Source organism: Camelus bactrianus, chromosome 1, assembly GCF_048773025.1.
Source record: "Camelus bactrianus isolate YW-2024 breed Bactrian camel chromosome 1, ASM4877302v1, whole genome shotgun sequence".
NCBI lineage: Eukaryota > Metazoa > Chordata > Mammalia > Artiodactyla > Camelidae > Camelus > Camelus bactrianus.
In genome coordinates this window covers 3,505,531-3,525,475 of record NC_133539.1, presented here as the reverse complement: position 1 = coordinate 3,525,475, position 19,945 = coordinate 3,505,531, and the positions used below count along the sequence as shown (strand labels likewise).

The 19,945-nt window shown below is 54.6% G+C and overlaps 1 protein-coding gene across 3 annotated transcripts in view; it reads right to left on the bottom strand.

Moving 5' to 3' along the window:
* The window catches only part of PRDM15 (PR/SET domain 15), a 51,537-nt gene extending 32,817 nt beyond the window's left edge, over window positions 1-18,720 (bottom strand). The window contains exons 1-7 of one of the 3 annotated variants that reach the window (XM_074350604.1): window positions 18,155-18,720; window positions 17,275-17,484; window positions 6,852-6,894; window positions 6,260-6,353; window positions 4,638-4,791; window positions 3,334-3,586; window positions 645-746 (exon numbers count right to left, since the gene is read on the bottom strand). In XM_074350604.1, coding sequence (XP_074206705.1) covers window positions 645-746; window positions 3,334-3,586; window positions 4,638-4,791; window positions 6,260-6,353; window positions 6,852-6,894; window positions 17,275-17,376 — 748 coding nt within the window. In that variant the 5' untranslated portion in view covers window positions 17,377-17,484; window positions 18,155-18,720. Of the gene's footprint in view, window positions 1-644; window positions 747-3,333; window positions 3,587-4,637; window positions 4,792-6,259; window positions 6,354-6,851; window positions 6,895-17,274; window positions 18,122-18,154 lie in introns of those variants that run through there. The other 2 variants (XM_074350541.1, XM_074350657.1) reach the window with 2 other exon arrangements.
* Window positions 18,721-19,945: the final 1,225 nt, after the last annotated feature.

Sequence of the window (19,945 nt, the reverse complement as noted above, 5' to 3'; positions counted from 1 at the left end):
ACAAGGAAAAATAAGAAGAAAAAAGGAGATTAAAAAAAAAAACACTGCATGAAAGCAAGAAAACTTTGCTTTATTTTCAAGGGAAGAAAACCTCAGAGACCTCCCAAGAAAAGGTAACTAAGCAAAACACAGGAAGCAGACGGGTGGGGGTGGCCACGCCCCCCAAGTGAAGGTGGGCAGGGCTCAGGCCAGCGGGGTGGCCGCACATCTGCAAGAGGAAGCGGGACCCACAAGACAGGTGGGGACTAATGCCCTCAAGTGACCGCAGGTGCCTGTATGACTCGGCCAAGGACTAGTTCTTCCCATCACCAACCTCAACTACAGGCCACAAAACCAGAGACACTCCCCCTCCCCTACAAACTGTAAGACACGGCTGAGCTTCAGAGAAAGCAAACGAGGTCCCTCGGTGGGAGCCAGATGTGCAGAGAAGCTTCAGGTCAAAGCCCAGAAGTGCGAGCTGACAGAGGCCCGGGGAGGAGACACAGGCTGGGGAGCAGAACCGCTTGGGTAAAGCCAGGGAACTCCCGAGGGCCGTGTGTCCTACCACTGTCCAAAGGGATGGTGAGGGCGTGCCAGCACCGTCGGGGTGAGCTCAGCACAGGACTTGCTGCCATAGGGCTGCCCCGGCCCACCGTGTCCCTTACCATTCAACAGCTGCAGCTCGAGGAAGGTGGCGGAACACACCTTACACACCCACTGGCTGGGCTCCGACTCGGCCGGGGCGCTGTTTTCCGGGGTGCCTGCAGCTTCAGAAGATAAGACAAGACGGTGGAGGTGGGAGAAGACGGTCCCTGGCAGCTCCTGCCTCCGTGAAGCCCAGCCCAGCAGAGCCTGCACCTGCTCCCATGGGAGGTGACAGTGACAGCAGCAGCAGCGGCCGCCACTCCTGAGCAGCTTCAAGGCTGCAGGGTGGGATTGTGGAGTTTTACACACACAGACATGTTTGTGCTCGTGAGCATCCCCGTTTCACAGATGAGGAAACGGGCCACACAGCGCTGTCACAGTCACAGAAATGTGGCCTCCTCCCACGAGCCGGTCCAGGGGGACCAGACGCACCCCCTCATACAACATTGAGAAAAAGCACATCCTACAGCCCAAGTCGAGTCCCCTAGTCTCTCAGCGGCTCAGGCAACGAGAAAGGGCAGAACCTGAAGCAGCTGGGCAGTGGGCCCTCAGCCCGGTCTGGCCGCAGCGCCTGCCTGGCGTGTCCAGCAGAGCTTCCCGCAGTGACACGCGTTCTCCCCGGTGTCCCCGACGAGAGCGACTAGGACAAGAAAAGGCAGCAGCTGTGCTGGACACCGTGGTCCCGGGCTCACTTCATTAAGATCTCTGCCCCAGGGTGAGGAGCCCTCCCACAGGTGAGAAGGCAACAGCGCAGCAGCACCTCCAAGAAGAGGAGGTGACCTTAACGCCGACTTTGACTCTGAGAGACCAGGGTGTGCCGTCCTCCAGGGTGTGACCTCGACAGCTGAAAAGGTCAGCTCCTAACAACCCAAACCTAGATGTGCAGTCTGGGCTGGTCCCGGGGCACATGAGAAAACCAGGTCGGGAAGATCCCCAGGACCCTGGACAGCACCCGGGCAACTGGCCTCGGTCGTGGTGCTTGGAAATGACCCCTGACCCAGTGGGGTGCCGCTGCAGGGGCCTCCCAGGGGGCCAGGCCAGGTACCTGGTTTTAGCAGATCCTAGAGAGAATCCAGACTGGGAGCAGTCTGGTGAAAAACCAAAGGTCTCACTAATAAATTCTCTCTGCCACCTTCACTATCAAAATAAAGCAAGCCCCATGAAGCCCAGTCTTCCTCTGCAAATACCCCTGTGAGGGGACAGACCCTCTGCTGCCACCAGACCCTGAGTGCTGGCCTTGTGACATTCCCCAGGGAGCCCCAGAGGCTCCCTGTGCCACCGGCCTCCACCCAGCCTGGCCCCCAAAATTCACATCCACCTGGAATCTTCAGGTAGGGTCTGTGCAGATGGAATCAAGGAAGGTGGGTCAGACTGGATCAGGGCGGTCCTAAATCCAATGACTGGTGTCCTTGTAAGGAGAGAACCCAGAGACACAGGGAGAGACCCAGGCAGCCGCAAGCCAAGGCATGGCAGTGCTGCCAGCAGTACTGCAGCTGGACGGAGGCCAGGAAAGGGTCCTCCCTCACGGCTGGCAGAGGAACCGGCCCTGCCGACACCGCGATCTTGGACTTCAGGCTTCCAGCCTGTGAGATGACAGACTTCTACCACTGAAGCCGCGGTTTGTGGTGCTTTGTTTGGGCCACCTCACGATGCCTCCCCCCAGGCTGCGGTGTGTGCCCACCCAGAGGGCTCACAGACCCTCAGCCACCATGTACACGTGAGGCAGGCCAGAACCTTCCAAACATATCGGGCCTCTCACTCTACAGAGCCGTCTATATCCCATGGTGCTCATAACAAAAGGAGTCATTTTCTTGTCCGGATTCTGTTGTTTTGAGGGTCAGAAGGAAAGTCAGTGCCGACTTGTGCCCCCGAGGGAGTACAGCCTCTGGGCCGTCTCAGGTGGAGCCGCAGGAAATCACTGCTCTCCCAGGTCACGGCTAAGCGTGAGCCAGGTCACCTGGCAGCCCAAGGCTGGGTGGAGAGGACAGACACCCAAAGGACCCACAAGACCCACAAGATGGGCGGGAAAGATTTAAATTCACTGGGTCCATTCACAAGGTGATGCCCAATCCTGGGTTAGCAGGAATGCATTTTGATTTGCTTTTCCAATAGGATGTGGGTGACTTCACTGGGTCTTCCTTTGACCACGGGCATGCACACTCATACACATGCACGCACAAACGCATGCATGCACACATGCATAGACACACACATGCACAGACACACAGGCACATGCACACACACACACACCCCCCAACCTCCGGGAGGAGGCTGGAAGGTGGCCAGCACCAGAGCCAGTGTCGGGGTTTAAATCCTGACTCCTTCCCTCTCCACACTGTGACTCAGGGCCAGCTCCTTAACCTCGCTGTGCTCCGTTTCTGCCCAAAACCAGGGACAATAACCTGACCTTGGAGGACCAAGCAGGTGAGTCACGCGTGGAAGGTCCCAAGGGCAGAGCTGAGCCCAGCTCACCGTCGCAGGGCTGGAGGCAGAGCTTTCCGTCAGCAAGCGTCTGGCTGAGGGTCTCGGCCCAGACAGTCAACAAGCAGAATAACAGAGCCACCACGTGGGGTCAGGGCTGACCCCGCAGCACTCCCTGTACCAGCCAGCTCGCCTGGCCGATCCCCTGAGGTCGGACTGCTGCCCGGGACCCAGGGGCCGTCAGTAGATAGAGGGCGGGCGGCGGCAGGGCCAAGGGGCACCACATACCAGGGAGCCCGGGGCAGGCCTGCCGCAGCATCGGCTTGTCCATCCTCTTGGCGTAGAAGGCCGCATACCACACGCGCAGCTCGGTGCCAGGGGGGATGTCGCGCGAGGTGGTGAAGTAGACGTCACTGCCGTGCTGGAAGGCGGTCAGGTTCTGGTGGCCAGGCTCCGCCGCCGGCCGCACCAGCATCATCCAGTTGCAGTCATCCTCGTTGGAGGTGTCGAAGCACACGGGGTGCCCGTCCTTCTGGAACACCTGCGGGTGAGCACGGCCGGGAGCAGTTACCCACGGGTCCGTGCGCCAGCCCGTGTGCCAGCCCATGGTGGGGCATGCTGGGCAAACAGTCTAGAAAGAGCCGCATCAGAGGCCACACCAGGCCATATGGGATCTGTTCCGGCATTTACACTGGTAGGAGGCACAAGGAATCCACGGGGCTTCAATAGGTCAGGCTGGTCACAGGCAAAAGGGGACAGGAGACACAGAAAAAGGCTCGGTGCCGAGACCTGAGTTCCACGCATGGCCCAGGTGAGAATGGGACGCCTTATTTCAACCTGTGGGCCAGGTGGGCACCTGGACGCGTGAGCTCTACTCCTGTTCCCGGTTTTTCGAGGAAACCTGAGTTCTACTCCCAGGAGTCATAAGGAGACCTGAGTTCTGTGCATGGCCCAGGTGGGAGCTAGGACATCTGAGGTCTACTCGTGTGGTCCAGGTGTCACTGGGACACCTGAGCGCTAAACCTGGGCCAGGTGTATCAGGACGCCTGAGTTCTTCTCCTGGCCCTGTTGCAAGTATGCTCAGTGGCTTTAGCAGAGTCCTCCATCTTTATAAGCTGTCCCCTCATCTGCAGAGCAGCACCATTGCCTTACAGGTTAAATGCAGGCAGGGAGCAGGGGGAGAAGCTGGAATATTTTGAAGTTCAAAGTAACCACATGGAATAGGGGGCCCTTGTCCTCTATTCTCTGACTCAATCTTTGCTTCCTCACTGGGCTCTTCCTGTAGGGGCCCCCACTGCTAAGAGGTAGAGGCCCCCCTCAGAGGATGGAGCCCTCAGAAGCCAGAGGAGGGGGCAGAGGGGGCCGCCAGGTGCCTAAGGACCCCCAGCTGGTGTTGGGGCTGCTCCCAGCGGGCCTCACCCTCCTTCTGCAGGCATAAAGCTGCCCCCGGCACACAATACAGAGGTGTTTCCGAGACATTTGTGAATCACTGGAACTCAGTGGGCATTGCCTGCCACCCCCCCCCCCCCGGAATCTGCACAGAAGGAAAGTCACAAAACAGGTCCCGCAGCCCTGCTGGTACCAGCTTTCACCTTCAGTGGAAAAGCAGACTCCTTCTCCCATTTGGCGACTCTCCTGGACTCGAATGGACCAAACTGCGTGCGCTTGACAAGCTGCGTTACGGCAAACACCCCCTCGGCCCCATCTTCCAGTCGTCTGATCTCCAGGTTGGAAGGAAGGGACGACCTAAAAATGGAACAAAGCAAGAGACTGTCGGCCCCGAGCACCCACTGTCCAAGGTGCCACTCACACTAGGGGACAGACGGTAGGATGACAGAAAAGGTCACTCTAACCGACCCCCTAGAGCAGGCAGTGGAGGGGCGTTTCCCAGAGGATGCATTTAAAATCTCTGCCCAAAAGACAGCTGCCAGCCTGAGTGTGGACTGCGGCACGCCAACAGAGAGGGAGGGAGGACCACAGAGAGACCACGAAGGGGTGCCACGTGGAAAGTGCCACGTGGAAAACCAAAAGTGCCAGGGCATTCCAAAGACTAGAAAAGGGTTTCCAGCTAGGATGCCTGGGGCCAGTTTCAGTGAGGATGTGACCTTTTTAAGTAAACTTGAATGTCATGGGGGCTGAGACCCAGCAGGAGCTAAGGCAAGGGCAAGCCTGACCCACGTCCGGGAGCAGGGTGGACCCCGAGGGCGCCTGCAGCGCAGACCCCTCATGGGGCGGGCAGGAGGCCAGGCTGATGGAGGAGCGCATCCCAAAGGCCCCACTGAGGGACTGATGCTTCCCACTGGATTTCTGTGGGCAACATGCAACCACTGAAGGTTCTGGAAGAGAGCTAATGAGCTCTCCACTTCAGCCAAAAATAGTGATCTCTCTGCTTTGTAAAGTCACAGTGAGAGAAAGTAAATAAAGAAGCTAGGAAAACCAGTGGGGAGGCTTCTAGAAATAGCACGGATGAGATAACTTAAGCGCCACCACGTGCCAGGCCCTGAGTCAGGGACAATGACCACTTTCCAGGTGGTACTTTTATCTCTTCACTTTCCAGATGAGGCAACTAGGGCGCAGAGAGGAGCACGCCTCGTCTGCGTCCAAACACCTACTACACAGCAGATGGGGCTGTGACCCAGACGGCCCTCGGGGGACACGGTAGCCACCCCTCGGGGAAACGCTCAGTGGCAGAGCCATGGAGCCGCCTCACCAGATCTGCAGGTGCTTTTCCAAAGCTGCAACAGCTCTGCCTGGCTCCCTGTATGCCCCAACCCCCTTGCCCAGAGCGGGCATGTCTGATGGCAGGACTGGGTTTGGACCATGGGGGACACTGAATGAACAGACCTACGACCTTGGCCATGGCCGCTCAAAGCATAAGTTAACGCAGCCCATCAGCTCTTCCACGGCTGCCCGCGGCATCTGATATAGCTCGCCTCCTGAGAACCAGGAACGGGATAAAAGACCTTGACCCTGAAGCCTCTGCAGCACCCCCGGGCTCATCCCGCGGGCAGGCGGGCGACTCAGCTCGCGGTGGGATGGAGGTCCCGGCTGGCCTCCGGAACCAGGGCCAGTCCTTCTCACAGAATCTTTCCTTCCTTGTTGTTTTCTCCCTTTGTACAGACGTCAAGGCCGCCAAGCTCCAGCCGCAGTCGGACATGCAGACAACCCTGTTTGACAGGCAGGACCGTACAGACAGCTCGCGGCTATCACTCACCGTGCCCGGCTTAACACAAAGGAGTCTTTGACCATGACCACCGGGCCCAGCTCGGGACATTCAGAGTCGTGGTACTGGCTGCAGTCTTCACACCCTGCAAACAGATGGGGCGGCTGAGCATCTGAGCCCGGAGGCAGACTCCCTGCTGAGGGGCCTGACCGACAGTGCTCCCCACAAATATAAAAAGCCTGCACACAGGACGTGCACCCCAAGGAGAAAACCCAGCACCAAGGCCTGTTTCAAAGCAGGCAGAGTCACCTCTCTGGTGATAAAGGACGTCTTTCCCCGGGAATGAGAATCAATGAACATTCATCAACTTAACCTGTTTATCATAAATCTAATGTGTTGTAAACCTCTTTCTGAACCCAGGAGTCACTTTTTTGAGTCAACAGCTAACCCTGCAAAGTGCCCTCCGCTGGGAGTGCTGAGAAGGTGAGTCTTTTAAAACCACAGCCAGCAGCACCTTTCTCATGGAACAAATAAATTGTGGTTTGCAAAGCAGGTAAAGTCACTTCAATTTAAAAAGAGACAGCTTTTCTCCATTGTGAACACCAGGCGCGTGGGCGCGGAGGGCGGGCCTCGGGCCACTCACAGATGAACATGATCTCCTCGCCGTCTTCCGCCATCGCCGACACCTGCCGGGACAGAGAGCCGCGTCAGGGACCAGTGCTTCCCCAAGCCAGGTTCAAAGACAGTTCCTGCCGACGGCCGCCTAGAGCCTGTGTAGGCGCTGACTCTGTGCTTTAAACACAGCACGCAGCAGGGCCCCCATGCCGTGGAGCGGGGCTGCCGGCCTTGCAGTGGTCTCTCGCCTAAAATGATGCTGCTTTTAGTAAAAGCCACTGGCCAGTGGCTCTAGATTAGGAAGTCTTCGCGAACTTCCCCTTTCCGTAACACCCATCTATTTCCATTTGTAAAAGAAACATACCACCATTTGGGGGGTGGGTAACTAGTTTATTTATTTATTTTAACAGAGGCACTGGGGATTGAGCCCAGGACCTCGTGCATGCTAAGCACGTGCTCTACCACTGAGCTACACCCTCTCCCCACTCATACCACCAATTTTAAAACCCTAGCTTTCACGTTGCCACTTCTATTTGCTTTTACTCCCTCCCTGGACGGTGACTTCCTCAAGGGCGACCCCGTCTCACACGATCTCTGTTTTTCTCCAGCTGCTGACCTGTGCGTGACACCCAGCCAGCACTCACTCCTCGTGGGGACTAAAGCCATGAGTGTCTTCAGGGAGGAGAGCCCTCCTGCTCTCCAGGAAGCCTTTATCACATCCGGTCACGTCTGCCTCCCTGAAGGTTCACCTCAAACACCACCTCCACAGCAGGCAGCTGCTCTTAAGCACCTACGCATTCGTGGGTGATATGGACGTGTTAATCCTGGAACCCCAGATTCCTGACCTATAAAATGGAAATTCAAACGCCCACCTCATGTAGTTCCAGGGGAGCATAAAGTGAGAGACCCCCAGTACGTGCCACTCAACAGCCGATCCTCTCCCCTCACACTCCCCCATCCTCACTTAAGCCAGCCCAGTGCAGCCTCCCTGCATCCCACTCCTTGTCCAAGCCCCTCTGAATTCCTAGGAGCCTTTCTGGGGAGGCACGCAGGCCGGCACTTCCTGAATGCTGATTCCACATGCCCTCTGCCCGCTCCCAACCCCGGAGCTTAAAGAACGGAAAGCAGACGATGCAAAGTCCACATGAAGATTCAGACTTGCTGAACACAGGTTTTACTGAGCAGGAAGAAAACAGCTGAAAATTTCACCACGGAAGTGAATTCGTTCTAAGGAAACGAGACAGAGGTGGGTTCCAATTTGCCCTTAAAATGCCGAGGACAAATTACCAGGCTGATTTCCCCCCACACGGCGTGGTGCCTTCTTTCCCTGGGAACATCCATGTAAGTGACAAGGTGTCTCACACGGCCTTGTTGGCAAGTCTAACTTGGGGTCTCCTGGCTGGTGGGATCTGCAGGCATGGCTGGGGGCCAGTCTGGAACAGGGGACGCCGCTGGTCCTGGAGCAAAAAGTGAGGAGGGACGCGGCAGAAGAAACAAGTGGAAACCCATTTTTGTGAGCTGCTGAGTGCCCCAGGGGCCTGAGAGCCGGCTGCCCACCGATGGGAACCCAGCCCACCTGCCAACACCAGCTCCTGGTCGAGGAAGTTCTGAAAGGTGAACAGTGGGGTCTTCAAAGGCAGCCCCCAAACTGTAGCCAGATCACAGCAGAATCTGGGGTCCCCACAAGGCCCACGGGATCGAGGAATGTGGACACAGGGGGCTGCCCCGGCCCTCCTCGTGGACTCTGGCCAAGTCCGAGAGACCCTGTGTGGCCACCTCCCCCCGGCAGCGCCTGCCTCCAGTCTGGCCTCTCGAGGAGGGTCCCCCACCCCGCAAGAGTCCCCAGGGCACACCTGCCGGGAGAGGACACCCAGCCAGGTTTTGAAGTGGCCGCAGGAAGAAAATGAGAGAGGGAGGGAGGGACACAGCTCCAAGTTTCAGGCTTTTATTCAACCGCACTCTCATATTTACATGTTTGTGTCCTGGGAATAACATCTTTATTAGAAGCATCTGGCCCCTGAAATGTGGGCTCTAAAGTGGTCCTTTCAGCCCAAGAATGTAGCTCACAGCCACCCTGGGAGGCAGGGCAAGGCAGGAAAGGAGCATCGTGAAGTCTGCTGTCGTGACAAAACTCCCCATGGCACTCAGGTTGCTCCTTCGGAGAAGGAAGTCCAGTCTCCAGACTTCTGGGGCACGAAGGAAATTTCAACAAGAAATCGCAGACAGTACTGTTATTGCAGAAATGGTAGGAAAATTCTAAGTCTGAGATCCGGCCAATTTTAACCACTGACACTGGGGAAACTTACCTTACCCCAGTGGTTCTCAAAGTGTGGTCCCTGGACCAGCAAACAGGAGCACCAGTGGCACCTGGGAATTCCTCATTTCTCGGAAATGCCAATTCTCGGGCACCTCCCCAGGCCTCTCTGGGTGGGGGCCCTGCACTGCGTGTTTTCACAAACCTCCAGGTTATTCTGATGCAGCTGGAGTCTGAGAACCACTGCGTAACCTTAAATCTCTGTAAAACTTGTGTGATCAGCACAACAAAAAGCAAACAAGCTGACTACAACTGTGATCGCTGGAGGACCAGAGCAGTAACAGGACCAGGAAGCCAGGACTACTGTGAAGTTAGCCGGGCTCAGGACCACCTGCGTGGCACTCGGTGGACATGGGAAGCAAGGGAGGCTCAGGCCAGATGTTCCCCACGACACCTGGCCGTCACACGCAGCCCCGGAGGTGACAGCTGTTAGAAACAACCCTAAAGTGAGAGGAATCAGTCCACCTGACTCAAGCTTAATTATAAAGCTGCAGTAATGAGGTATTGGTGGTACTTGTCACCGGTGGAAGGAGACACACAGATCAGTGGAAGTGGAGAACAGCCCCACACAAACACGCTCAACTGATTCCTGACAAAGGGTAAAGGCAGTTCAGTGCAGGAAGGACGGTCTTTTCAACAAACGGTGCTGGAAAAACTGGACATCCTGAGGCAAAAAAAATAAAAGAACTGTGACCTACGACCTCACATCTTATACAAGATTAACTCATAACGGATTACAGACTTAAAACATAAAACAGTAAAAAAGTGTTTTAAAAAATAGAAAATCTTTGAGATCTAGGGCTAGCCAGTTTTTAGACTTGTCACCAAAAGCACAGTTTATTAGAGGCAAATTGATCAATGGGACTTGACCAAAATTGAAAAGTTTTGCTCTGCAAAAGACGTTGTGAAGAGGATGAATAAAGTAAAGACCAGGAGACATTTTTTGCAAACCACGAATCCCTATCTAGAATATGCAAAGAGCTCTCAAAACTCAACAGCAAACAGCTATTAAAAAAAGAATGAAACAACGCCACTTGCAGCAACATAGATGGACATAGAGATGATCATACTGAGTGGAGTCACACTGAGAAAGACGAATATCATATGATATCACTTATATGTGGAATCTAAAAAAAGATACAAATTCTATTTATAAACCAAAAACCAACTCATAGGTATAGAAAACAAACTATGGTTACCAAAGGGGAAAGGGTGGGGAGGGATACATTAGGGGTTGGGGATTAACAGACACACATTACTGTGTATAAAATAGATAAACAACAAGGACCTACTATATAGCACAGGGAACTGTAATCAATTTCTTGTAACAACATAATGAAAGGGAATCTGAAAAGAAAATACATATGTGCGTATAACTGAATCACTTCGCTGTACACCTGAAACTAACACTGAAAATCAACTACACTTCAATAAAAAAATTTTTTTGCAAAACTTCAACAGTAAAAATGCAATCAATCCAATTAGAAAGTGGGCAAAAGACATGAGTAGACATGTCACCAAAGAAAACAGCAGAATGGCAGATAAGCACATGAAAAGATGTCCAACATCATTTGCCGCCAGGGAAACACCAGGCAAAGCCACAAGGAGACGCCACTACGCACGCGCAGGATGGCGGGACACACGTCGCCCCTGCCTCTAGCTTGTCTTCATCGTCTTCATGCGGTGCTTTATAGAACACAGGTTTTTAATTTTGACAAAGTCCAACGTACTGATCTTTCTTTTGATGGACTGTGCCTTTGGGGTCAGATCTAAGGTCTCTGCACCAGCCCTGCCCCTGAGGACTTCCTCCTGTGTTTCTTAGAAAAGTCTTCAGGGTTTTACCTTTTACATTTCAGTCTACTATCCAATTTGAGTTAATTTTTGTTTAAGACATGAGGCTGGGGTCCAGGTTCATTTTTTCGCTCCAGACATCCGGCTGCATCAGCACCATTGAGTTGTGTTCACTCCATTGTCAAAAACCAGCTGGCCCTGTGTGTGTGGGTCTCTTTCTGGGTCCTCCCTCCTGTTCCACTCATCTCTGTGCCCACCCTCCTCCAGCACTATGCTGGTGGGGATCAGTCAATACAGTCTTGATTACCTTTGCTTGGTAATAAGTCTTAAAATTGGGTAGAGTGGTTCCTCCCACTGTCTTCTTTTTCAAATCTGTTTTAGCTGTTCCCATTCCTTTGCTTTCAGAACAATCTTGCCTATATCCACAAAAAAAAAAAAATCTTACTGGGATCCACATGTGTAATTTTGGTGACATTTTATTCAATAGAACATATTCAAAATATTATCATTTCACACATAAAATAAAAAAAACCATTAATGATTTTTTTCACACTAAGTCTTACATATCTGTGTGTATTTTATACTTGCAGCTGATTTTCATTCGGCTCTGCCACATCTCAAGGGCTCAGGAGCCAGTCCCAGTCCAGGGGCTCAGGAAATTTTTTTTAAGCAAGAGGGACATTTTCCCACTGGGCACGTACCCTCATGACGATATTGAAAACATTAAGGGGAAAAATCACGAAAGGTTAAAAGCAAACAAGTGAGAGCAATTTTCAGACATGAGCTGCAAACAGTCCTGAAAGATGCTCTGTGGAGGAGGAGGAGGGACATCATGGCCAGTAAATTTGTGAAACATCTCAGATTCTCATTCTGGAGTCTTGATACACAATGCACTTTAAAGGCCCGGAGAAGTCCCACAATAAGAATCTACTGAAACGTGTTTAGCCCAGCAGTTCCTGAATTTATCTGCACACACTGATCAGCGTGCTAGAGACTCGCGGTCCCGAGCAGACTCTGGGTGCGTCGGAGGGAGGGAAGGGCCGAGCCCTGCTGGGAGAGGACGGACGCCAGGGCCCAGCCGCCGGTGACTGGCAGGGACGACCTCCAGTTAGTGACTTCCCCTCCGTGGGCCTTGGTTTCCTTGTCCGTACAAAATGAGGGCTGGACTATCTACTCTGAGCTCCCTTCCATCCTGCACAGGCACAATTCTGACGTTCTAGTTCATCATTAGGAGCTTCCTGGAAAGGTGCCTGGGAGGTAAGTCCTCGGAGAGGACTTGCGGTGTCTGCAAATGTCATTATTTCAATCTCACATGACAGCAGCCTTGCCTGGGACACGGTCAGCTTCCTGTAGAAAGTGGGACTCCATCGTCCTTCAGGTTCCAGTGTCCCCGCTGAGGAGTCTGGTGACTTTCTAGCAGGCAAACCTTTTGTTTGAGACGCCCCAGCCCCCGGATCTCTTAGACCCACGGTTGCAGCTCCAGTGACCTGAAGGCTCAGCCAGCCTTGATGCTCAGCACGGACTGGCCTCTTCAGCCTGGCACTCCTGCCCTCTGGGCCTCAGATCTTCTTGTGCTATTTCTTTCATAATTTCTCGTTTCCTCTTTCTAAACCTCTTAGTTTCACCAGACAACATCGATTTTTCTGATTTTTCGCATCTGATTCTTTAAGAGGATTTCTGAGCAAAGAGGGTGAGAGAGAGGTCTGCACTCTGCTGTCTTAAAAATGGAAACTGAGCTGGCATTGACCTGCTCGGGCTGATAAGAACTCTGACGGGCAGTCACCTTTTTGCTTAACACAAAAGAAGAGGGGAGGTGGTAAGGCCTGACTCCTGGGCCCTTGTAAGACAGACAGGATATTTTAAAACTAGGCACCCTGGGAGCTTTGGTGGTGAGAAGATCTCCACACATTCGCAGCCTAAGAGTGGGAGCACAGTGGGTGGCAGCAGAAGCTGCAGAGAAGAAAGTCCAGAGGGGTCAGATGCGCGGGAGAAAGGGACCCCGGGGGACTGAGGGGGTGGCGGGGGCAGGATCAATGGACAGAACTGAAGCGGCCTGGTCAGAGCAGGGATTTTGTAAACCTCCTCACTAAAATGGGACCAAGATTGCATTTACAGTTTTGGTCACAATAAAAGGCAAACTTACTATAACCAATTAGCATATATACTTTTTAAACTTATAAAAGACCAAAGGCCTTGAGTTCAAAAACACTGGCAGCACTCCTTCCCAAAGTCAGACTCCTTATCCAGCAGGTAGGGTCCCTCCTCCCTGGGAGCCAGTGGGGAGGAGCGGTTCTCCGCATTACCCCGTGCAGGCCCCTCGCACGATCGTGACTTAAGGACACTCAACTTGAAACACTTACAACGAGTTTGCCTCCAGCCACACCACGGAGGAAGGCCAGCTTACTGAGGGCTTTCTGATGGCCCCCTCAGGACACTGGTGCTTCAGCTGGAGAAGCAGATGGTGCTTACCACCGAAAACAAGTCAAGCCCAGCCAACAGCATCTCTCAGGTAAAGAAAGGTGTCGCCTCTGAGAAGCCTGAGCTTCAATTTCCTGTACGTTTGCAGAAATATGACCCCACAGGCTCTGCGAGACTCCAGGGGAGGACGCAGAGTTGGGCTTCTTCAGATTTTCTTAGGATGAGAGGCCTCAACTGGGCCGCTGCCATGACCCTGAGCGGCCCCCACCCCATTACAGCCCAGGGTTCCTCTCCACCCCAACTTACCCACGACCAGCTTCCCAGCTTCCACGGACCCTTCCTCTTGCTTCTTCTTGCAGAAGCTTCCTACTTCCATCTGTCAAACTCCTTTAAAGTCTAAGCCAAACGGCCCCTCATCTCTGAAGTCCTCTCGGCCACGCCTGTCACACGATACACAGGCACGCTGCACCCACTTCCCGACCCCACAGGGGGCCCCACCCCTGCACCCTCCTTAGTACACCCCTCCCTCTGCTGCAGAGCTGCACCCCCGAATTATTCCCACCAGCCTCCAACAGAGCTCGCTCATGAAAACAGACAAAAAAGTTTTCAACTGCTCACCTTTACTTTAAACAGCTGCAAGCATATTACAAATATTAACTGCTTAAAATAAAACTATTACGTGGCTCTTCTAAATATGCCTATGGGAATCAAAGCCCTGCAGTGTGATGTCCCTGCCACCCAGTCACAAGGCACACGGACAAGCTCTTCCTCAACAGTCAGGAGGCTCACAGCACTGCTGTCCCCAGCGCCGCCTCCCCGGCCCCCACCACTACAGATGCTAAACTCAACGTGACGTACTTGTGCCTGAAGTGACTACTGACCACACTATAATTATGCACATGGATGAAATCAGTCTTGGTTTCCTGCGACCGTAAGTTTGTGCTCATTTCTTCTGGACTGAGTTAGTTATCCATCCAATAAGTGGGCCGCCACTGGTCAACACGGAAACACCGCACGCACTCGTAAGGGTCACCTGACCAGGAAGCTGTGTCTGAGCAGGTAAACAGGACTTTTCCCCCAATCCATCCACATCTCATGGAATCCCTTTCAACTCTGTTACCGTTCTTCGTTTTTATGCAAGTGCAGGAAACCTTGCTCCAATGACAAGGAAATGGAACAGAAGAGCTTCGTCACAGCAACCACTTACCCACGACCACATGCCTAGGGTCTCTCATGCCCTGTGGAGTCACTCCCGATGCCCACACATTTGTGGGGACCCAGAGCATCCCACAGCCCACACTGAGACTGGGAATGGGGGTTGCCTTCTGAATAGTGAGAGGGACCCTTCCTCAGGACTGGAGAACTTAAGGAAGGTGAGGACCAGGACCCTGGGCCCTGGGCAAGGGTTTCTCCCACCCCAAGGGGCAGTTCGAAGATGACACAGGCACACGCAGCCTTGATTCCCCCGACCACTCCCCAACCTGCACACCTGTTATCCATACCTCCCGGTGCCCCCTGCCCGCTCTCCAACCAAACCAGCAGCAAGGCCTGCCTCATTTCCCTTTCTGCCTCCACCTAGTTTTGAGGGGAATCTTGTTGGGCCTGGACTCTCCACATGGCAGCCACAGAGTTCTCTCTAAAAGGACACAGACCCTGCTCCACCCCTGCCCAAAGAGCCCAAGGTGCCTGCTTGGCTCTCAGGATAAACTCTGAATAGAGTACAGCCCGCGCTGCCCTCCTGCACTTCGCCAACTCAGCCGCCCAAAGCGTGTTGCCACCCCAGGTCCTTTGCACTTGCCATCTGTCTCCCCGTGACACCCTCACCCCAGATCTCCACTGAGGGCCTCACAGCACTGGTCTCCATTCAAATGCCCCCTGCTCAGACAGACCTTTCTAGTCCCAGCTGCCCAAGTGTGCCCTCCCCTGCCCTCCTCCATCTGCCATCCTTCCTGCCTTCTTCTCCAGGCTCTAACACTGCCCACCTCCCTCCCTCCCTCTGGAACATTCGGTCCACCAGGCAGGGCCTTCTCTCTTCTCTGCAACACCCAGCAACTGGTAGCTGCACACTGATTATGTATCTGTTGAACGGCCGGCCAATGAACACACGCACACTAATGAGCCCTGGGAGAGGGGCTGGACAGCGCTCATCACACATCACAGCTGTGAAAGGCAGGCTGAGAAAGTGCGTGAGTCGTTGCTCAGGAGCTCGGCCTCTGAAGTCACACGTGCAAGAAACAGTTGCCTTCAGTCTCCCTTAAATCTGCTAAATGGGAGGAGTGTTTTTCTCCTGGCCTTCCACACAGACGACAATATCAAAAGAATGATGGTTGAGAGATACAGCCTAAGCTAACGGAGGTCTTTCTCAGACATAATTATTCCCAGAAAAGCTATTAGCCTTGCAATTGGGGGTGATTTTTGAATTTACGTATTGGTCTCCTGGAAAAAATAACTCCTCCTCCTGCTTACAAAATGGGATCTATTATTGTAGTCTTTGTTGGCAACTCTTCTGCAAAAATATGAATCAAGGTTATCAGGAGAAAAAAACTCTATAAAGGATACATTTTACTGTTTTTCCCTTTCAAAATTCAAACTATAGTTCTATTTCCTAACCATTCACCATAGAGCAGTGATGCTAAGGAAATCCAGAGAAGCAGAGTGGAGCAGTGAAAATGTGGAGAGTGTGAAAACGTCCAGGTCTGAAACAAAATACTGTGTTGGTGTGTGCGTGCCAGGTGGGGGGAGGCTCACTTATAAATACAAAGTGTCTACATCGCCACACTCTGCAGGCAGTTATCACTGTTGCCTTCTAAGATCTGTTACAAAACCAGTTGCTCATTTACTTTCCATCCTTAAAAATACCTCCAGGAATCAAGTTGGGTTCTCCAAACATATCTGGTGAGTCCAGATTTTATGAGAATGTCTTAAGCAAAAGTGGTTTTTGTGGGTTGGCAGCTTTAAATACGTACATGGGTCATTGTGTCTCTGATCCACACTTGTTTCTACCATTTTAATCTACCCTTGATGGGGAGGAGGCAATTTCTGAGCTTTTGTGGGAAAAAAATCTCATCCACTACATTAAGAGATGAATAAACACACAATAACTATAGGACTATTAAGAGGTGGGTATCTCCAGAATGCACTTCCACTTTTGTCTTCTCAAACTGACCCTTACCGCGAATACCTGACCCTCTCGCCAGAGGCCACATGGCCAGCTTGTCCACCTGTCCGCGCCGGGGTGGGGGGGGGCGCCCCTTCCCAGCACAGCCACCCACCCCGACAGCGGCCACATGTCACCTGTCCCTGGATTTCACTACCTCGCCTCTGCCACCCAAGGGTTTACACAAACGGGGCCGAGGGTGCTCTTGGGGGGCCTGGGCAGCCCCATCGCCTGAATCCAGGGATCTGTTTTTCTAACCGCAGGAGTCCGGGGTCCGGGGAGCCTCCCCGCGCGCCCCTGGGGGCTGGGCCCAGGACGGGGAGCGTGACATCACGAGGGACCGTCGGCGACGAGGGCGCCCGGGGGCGGGACCGCGGGCCGGGGGCCGGGGGCGGAGGAGCCCCCCGCGCCGCGCCCACGGGCGAGCGCGGCCCGAGGCCCCGCGCCCCGAGCTGGCCGGCCGGGTGGGCGGAGGGGCCCGCGGCGGGGCCGGCGGCGAGGCCCGCGGCGGGCGGGCGGGCGGGCGGCGCGCAGGGCGATCCCGGAGCGGCTCCGGGAAATCCAGCCGGGTTTTGACTCCGATCGCCCACGGTGCCCGCAGCCGGCAAATGTAACAAAGAACAGGCGGCATGGCGGCTGGACCGGGGCGGGCGGCGGGCCGGGCGGGGCCGGGGGCGGCGGGCCGGGCGGGCGCGCGCGGGGGCGGCGGGCCGGGCCAGGCCGGGGCGGCGCGCGCGGGGGCGGGCGGCGGGCGCGGGGCCCGGGCTTTACCTGCCTTTGGAATGTGCAGAGCGGGATCGGATCCGGACTCCGGGTTGCGATCCGCTCCGGAAACTGCGCAGCACCGGAAGCCGCGGGGCGGCGGCGGGGCATTGTGGGAGTTGTAGTTCTCTACGGGCGGCGCGGGCGGCGTGGACGCGGGAGCCGGCTAGAGGGCGGCGTGGACGCGGAGCCGGTGGCTTGGGCCGGGAAGCGGACGGCCTGGACGGGGAAACGGGCGATGAGGAGGGGGAACAGTGGAGCGGACCGCACGGACCGGGAGCGGGCGAGAGGGCGGCGTGGACGCGGAAGCGGGCGGTGTGGACGGGGAGCGGGTGAGAGGGCGGCTGGACCCGGAGCGGCAGCCTGGACGGGGAAGCAGGCGGTGTGGACGAGAGAGCGGAGGAGCGGTGGGAGTGGACGGGGAAATGGGCGATGTGGAGGGGGAACGGGGAAGCGGGCAGCACGGACCGGGAGCGGGCGGGAGGGCGGCGTGGACAGGGAAGCGGAAGGCATGGACCGGAGAGCAGCAGGGCGCGGGTCGTATGGACGGAGAAGGCGCACAGACGGTTGGAGCAGGAGCGGATGCGGAGGATAGGGGAGTGGGACTGCGGAGCCCGTGCACGGGGGGAGCCGGAGTGGCATAGACAGGGCAGTGGCAGGGCGCGAGGGGATGCACAGGGCAGTAGCGAGGCGTGGACGGGGTGAGCGGGTCGCGTGGATCCGGATCGGCCGGGAGAAGCGGGCCGGCTTGCGGCTGCCCTTTCCCCGGGGCTGTAAGGGGCGTCTGGTGCCCACGTGCAGCCCCTTCCTCGGTAGCGCAGCCGCATCCCGCGACCCACGACAGCAACGGGCTGGCAGCTAGCACGGGTATCCTCCCCCCACCCCGTACCTTTCGTCTGATGGCCACGTCAAGCCTTAATTTCCTTTTAGAGAGTTGGGTGGGAGAGGTAGTCGAGTTTTTCTTTAAAATAGGTCTAAGATTTGCTGCCTAATCGTAATGATTTGTGAATTTAGCCCACGGGCTGCTGCGGTCATCTTTCTGTCCACTTAATAAACGCTTACAAGCGCTTGCTTTGCTTAGAAGCGCTTGCTTTGCCTCCCTCCCCCTCCCGCCCCCACCCCCAAGCCCCCGAAGTAGAGGAGGGCCGGCAGCTCGCTGGGGAGTGGAGACCAGGCATTTCAGTCCAGAGGGAGTGAGTTCCGTAATCCCCGCCTTAACCGCTACCCGACACTGCCATGTGAAAAGTTGGGACGTGAACCCGGGGTGCGAAATTGAGGCCAGACCGCTCCCTGGCATTGAGTGTTTCTACCTCCTCTTGCCTCCCAAATTCGGGGGCTTGGGTGGGCACTTGACTCCCACCATTCAGTGGACAAGAGACCACAGGGTATTAGAAATATGGGGGCTAGAAGGATCATTTATCTAGTCCTGTGCTGTCACATTCAAAGATGTAAGCTGTCTTGTTCATTTTTGCCTGGCAAAAGCCTTCATTAATAAAGTCAGGGGATGAAATGGGGGAAATGATTTGAAACTGATATTAGAAAGGATTCGTCCCCCTCATACATGTAAAGCTCTGAAGAATCGATAAGAAAAAGATAAATAACTGAAAAATGAACAGTCTACAGACCGTTCACAGAAGAGAAAATACAGTGGCTCTTAAGCATGTGAGATGCTAGTCAACTATACTGTAATAAGAGAAAGCAAAATTATGGTGAGATAATTGTTACCTATTACATTAGTAAAGACTTTTAAAGTTTAATAGCATGACTGTGAAGAGACTGTAGAGAAACACGCAGTCTCATCTTTTCCAAGTGGGAGAATTGATGAACAGCCTCTGCCCTGGCCATTTATTAATATCCATAGAAATTCAAGGTGCACATAGCCTTTGGTGCAGGAGCCCCACCTGTAGGAATCTGTCCCACAGCCAGACTCACTTGTGTGAACTGGTTTGCGTATGAGGTTGGTCGTAAGTACCCACTGGAAGGGCAGGTCCACAGGGAGCGGGAGAGAGCCCGCCCGCCTAGCGCGATGCGCTGCTGGGCTCATCTCCCCACCCCACCCTGTCCCGGGACATCCTGCAGTGGCTTCCCAGGGCACTCACAGGTAGGTCTGAACTGTGGCCTCCCACACCTTGTTGATCACCTCACCTGTGGTCCCTCACCTGCACCCTGCTCGTGCCCCACCCAGCTGTGAAATCCCAGCCTCCCTCCGGCCTTCTGTTCTCAAGATCTTGGAACACAGTCCCAGGTTCCCCACCACCATTTCCCCATCATTCAGGTCTTTGCCCAAATGCACACCAACTCCCAGGAGCCCCAAACTGACCACAATGGCCAACTTGCACCGCCTCTCCACCTACACAGCCCTCTAGTGACTTCACTTACAATTCTCATGCCCAGATGGCTGGTTCTCTGGTCTCTGCACACCAAATAGGTACTGGCATTTGTGCACGAAAGCAGGTCATTTACAGGAAAAAGTGATAGGTCAGAGCAAGAGTGAAGAACAAAGCAGGCAAGACCTCAACCCACCTAAAGCCATTTCTCATGGCAATGCGCGCAGCACAGGGCTGGGGTCCACGTTCCCAAATGCCATTGTATCTTCAAAAGAGTTCTGAGAGTGTTCAGAATTTTTCAGCTATGAGGGCTGGAAATAATTCCTTTTAAGGCAGATTTATATCCAAAATCT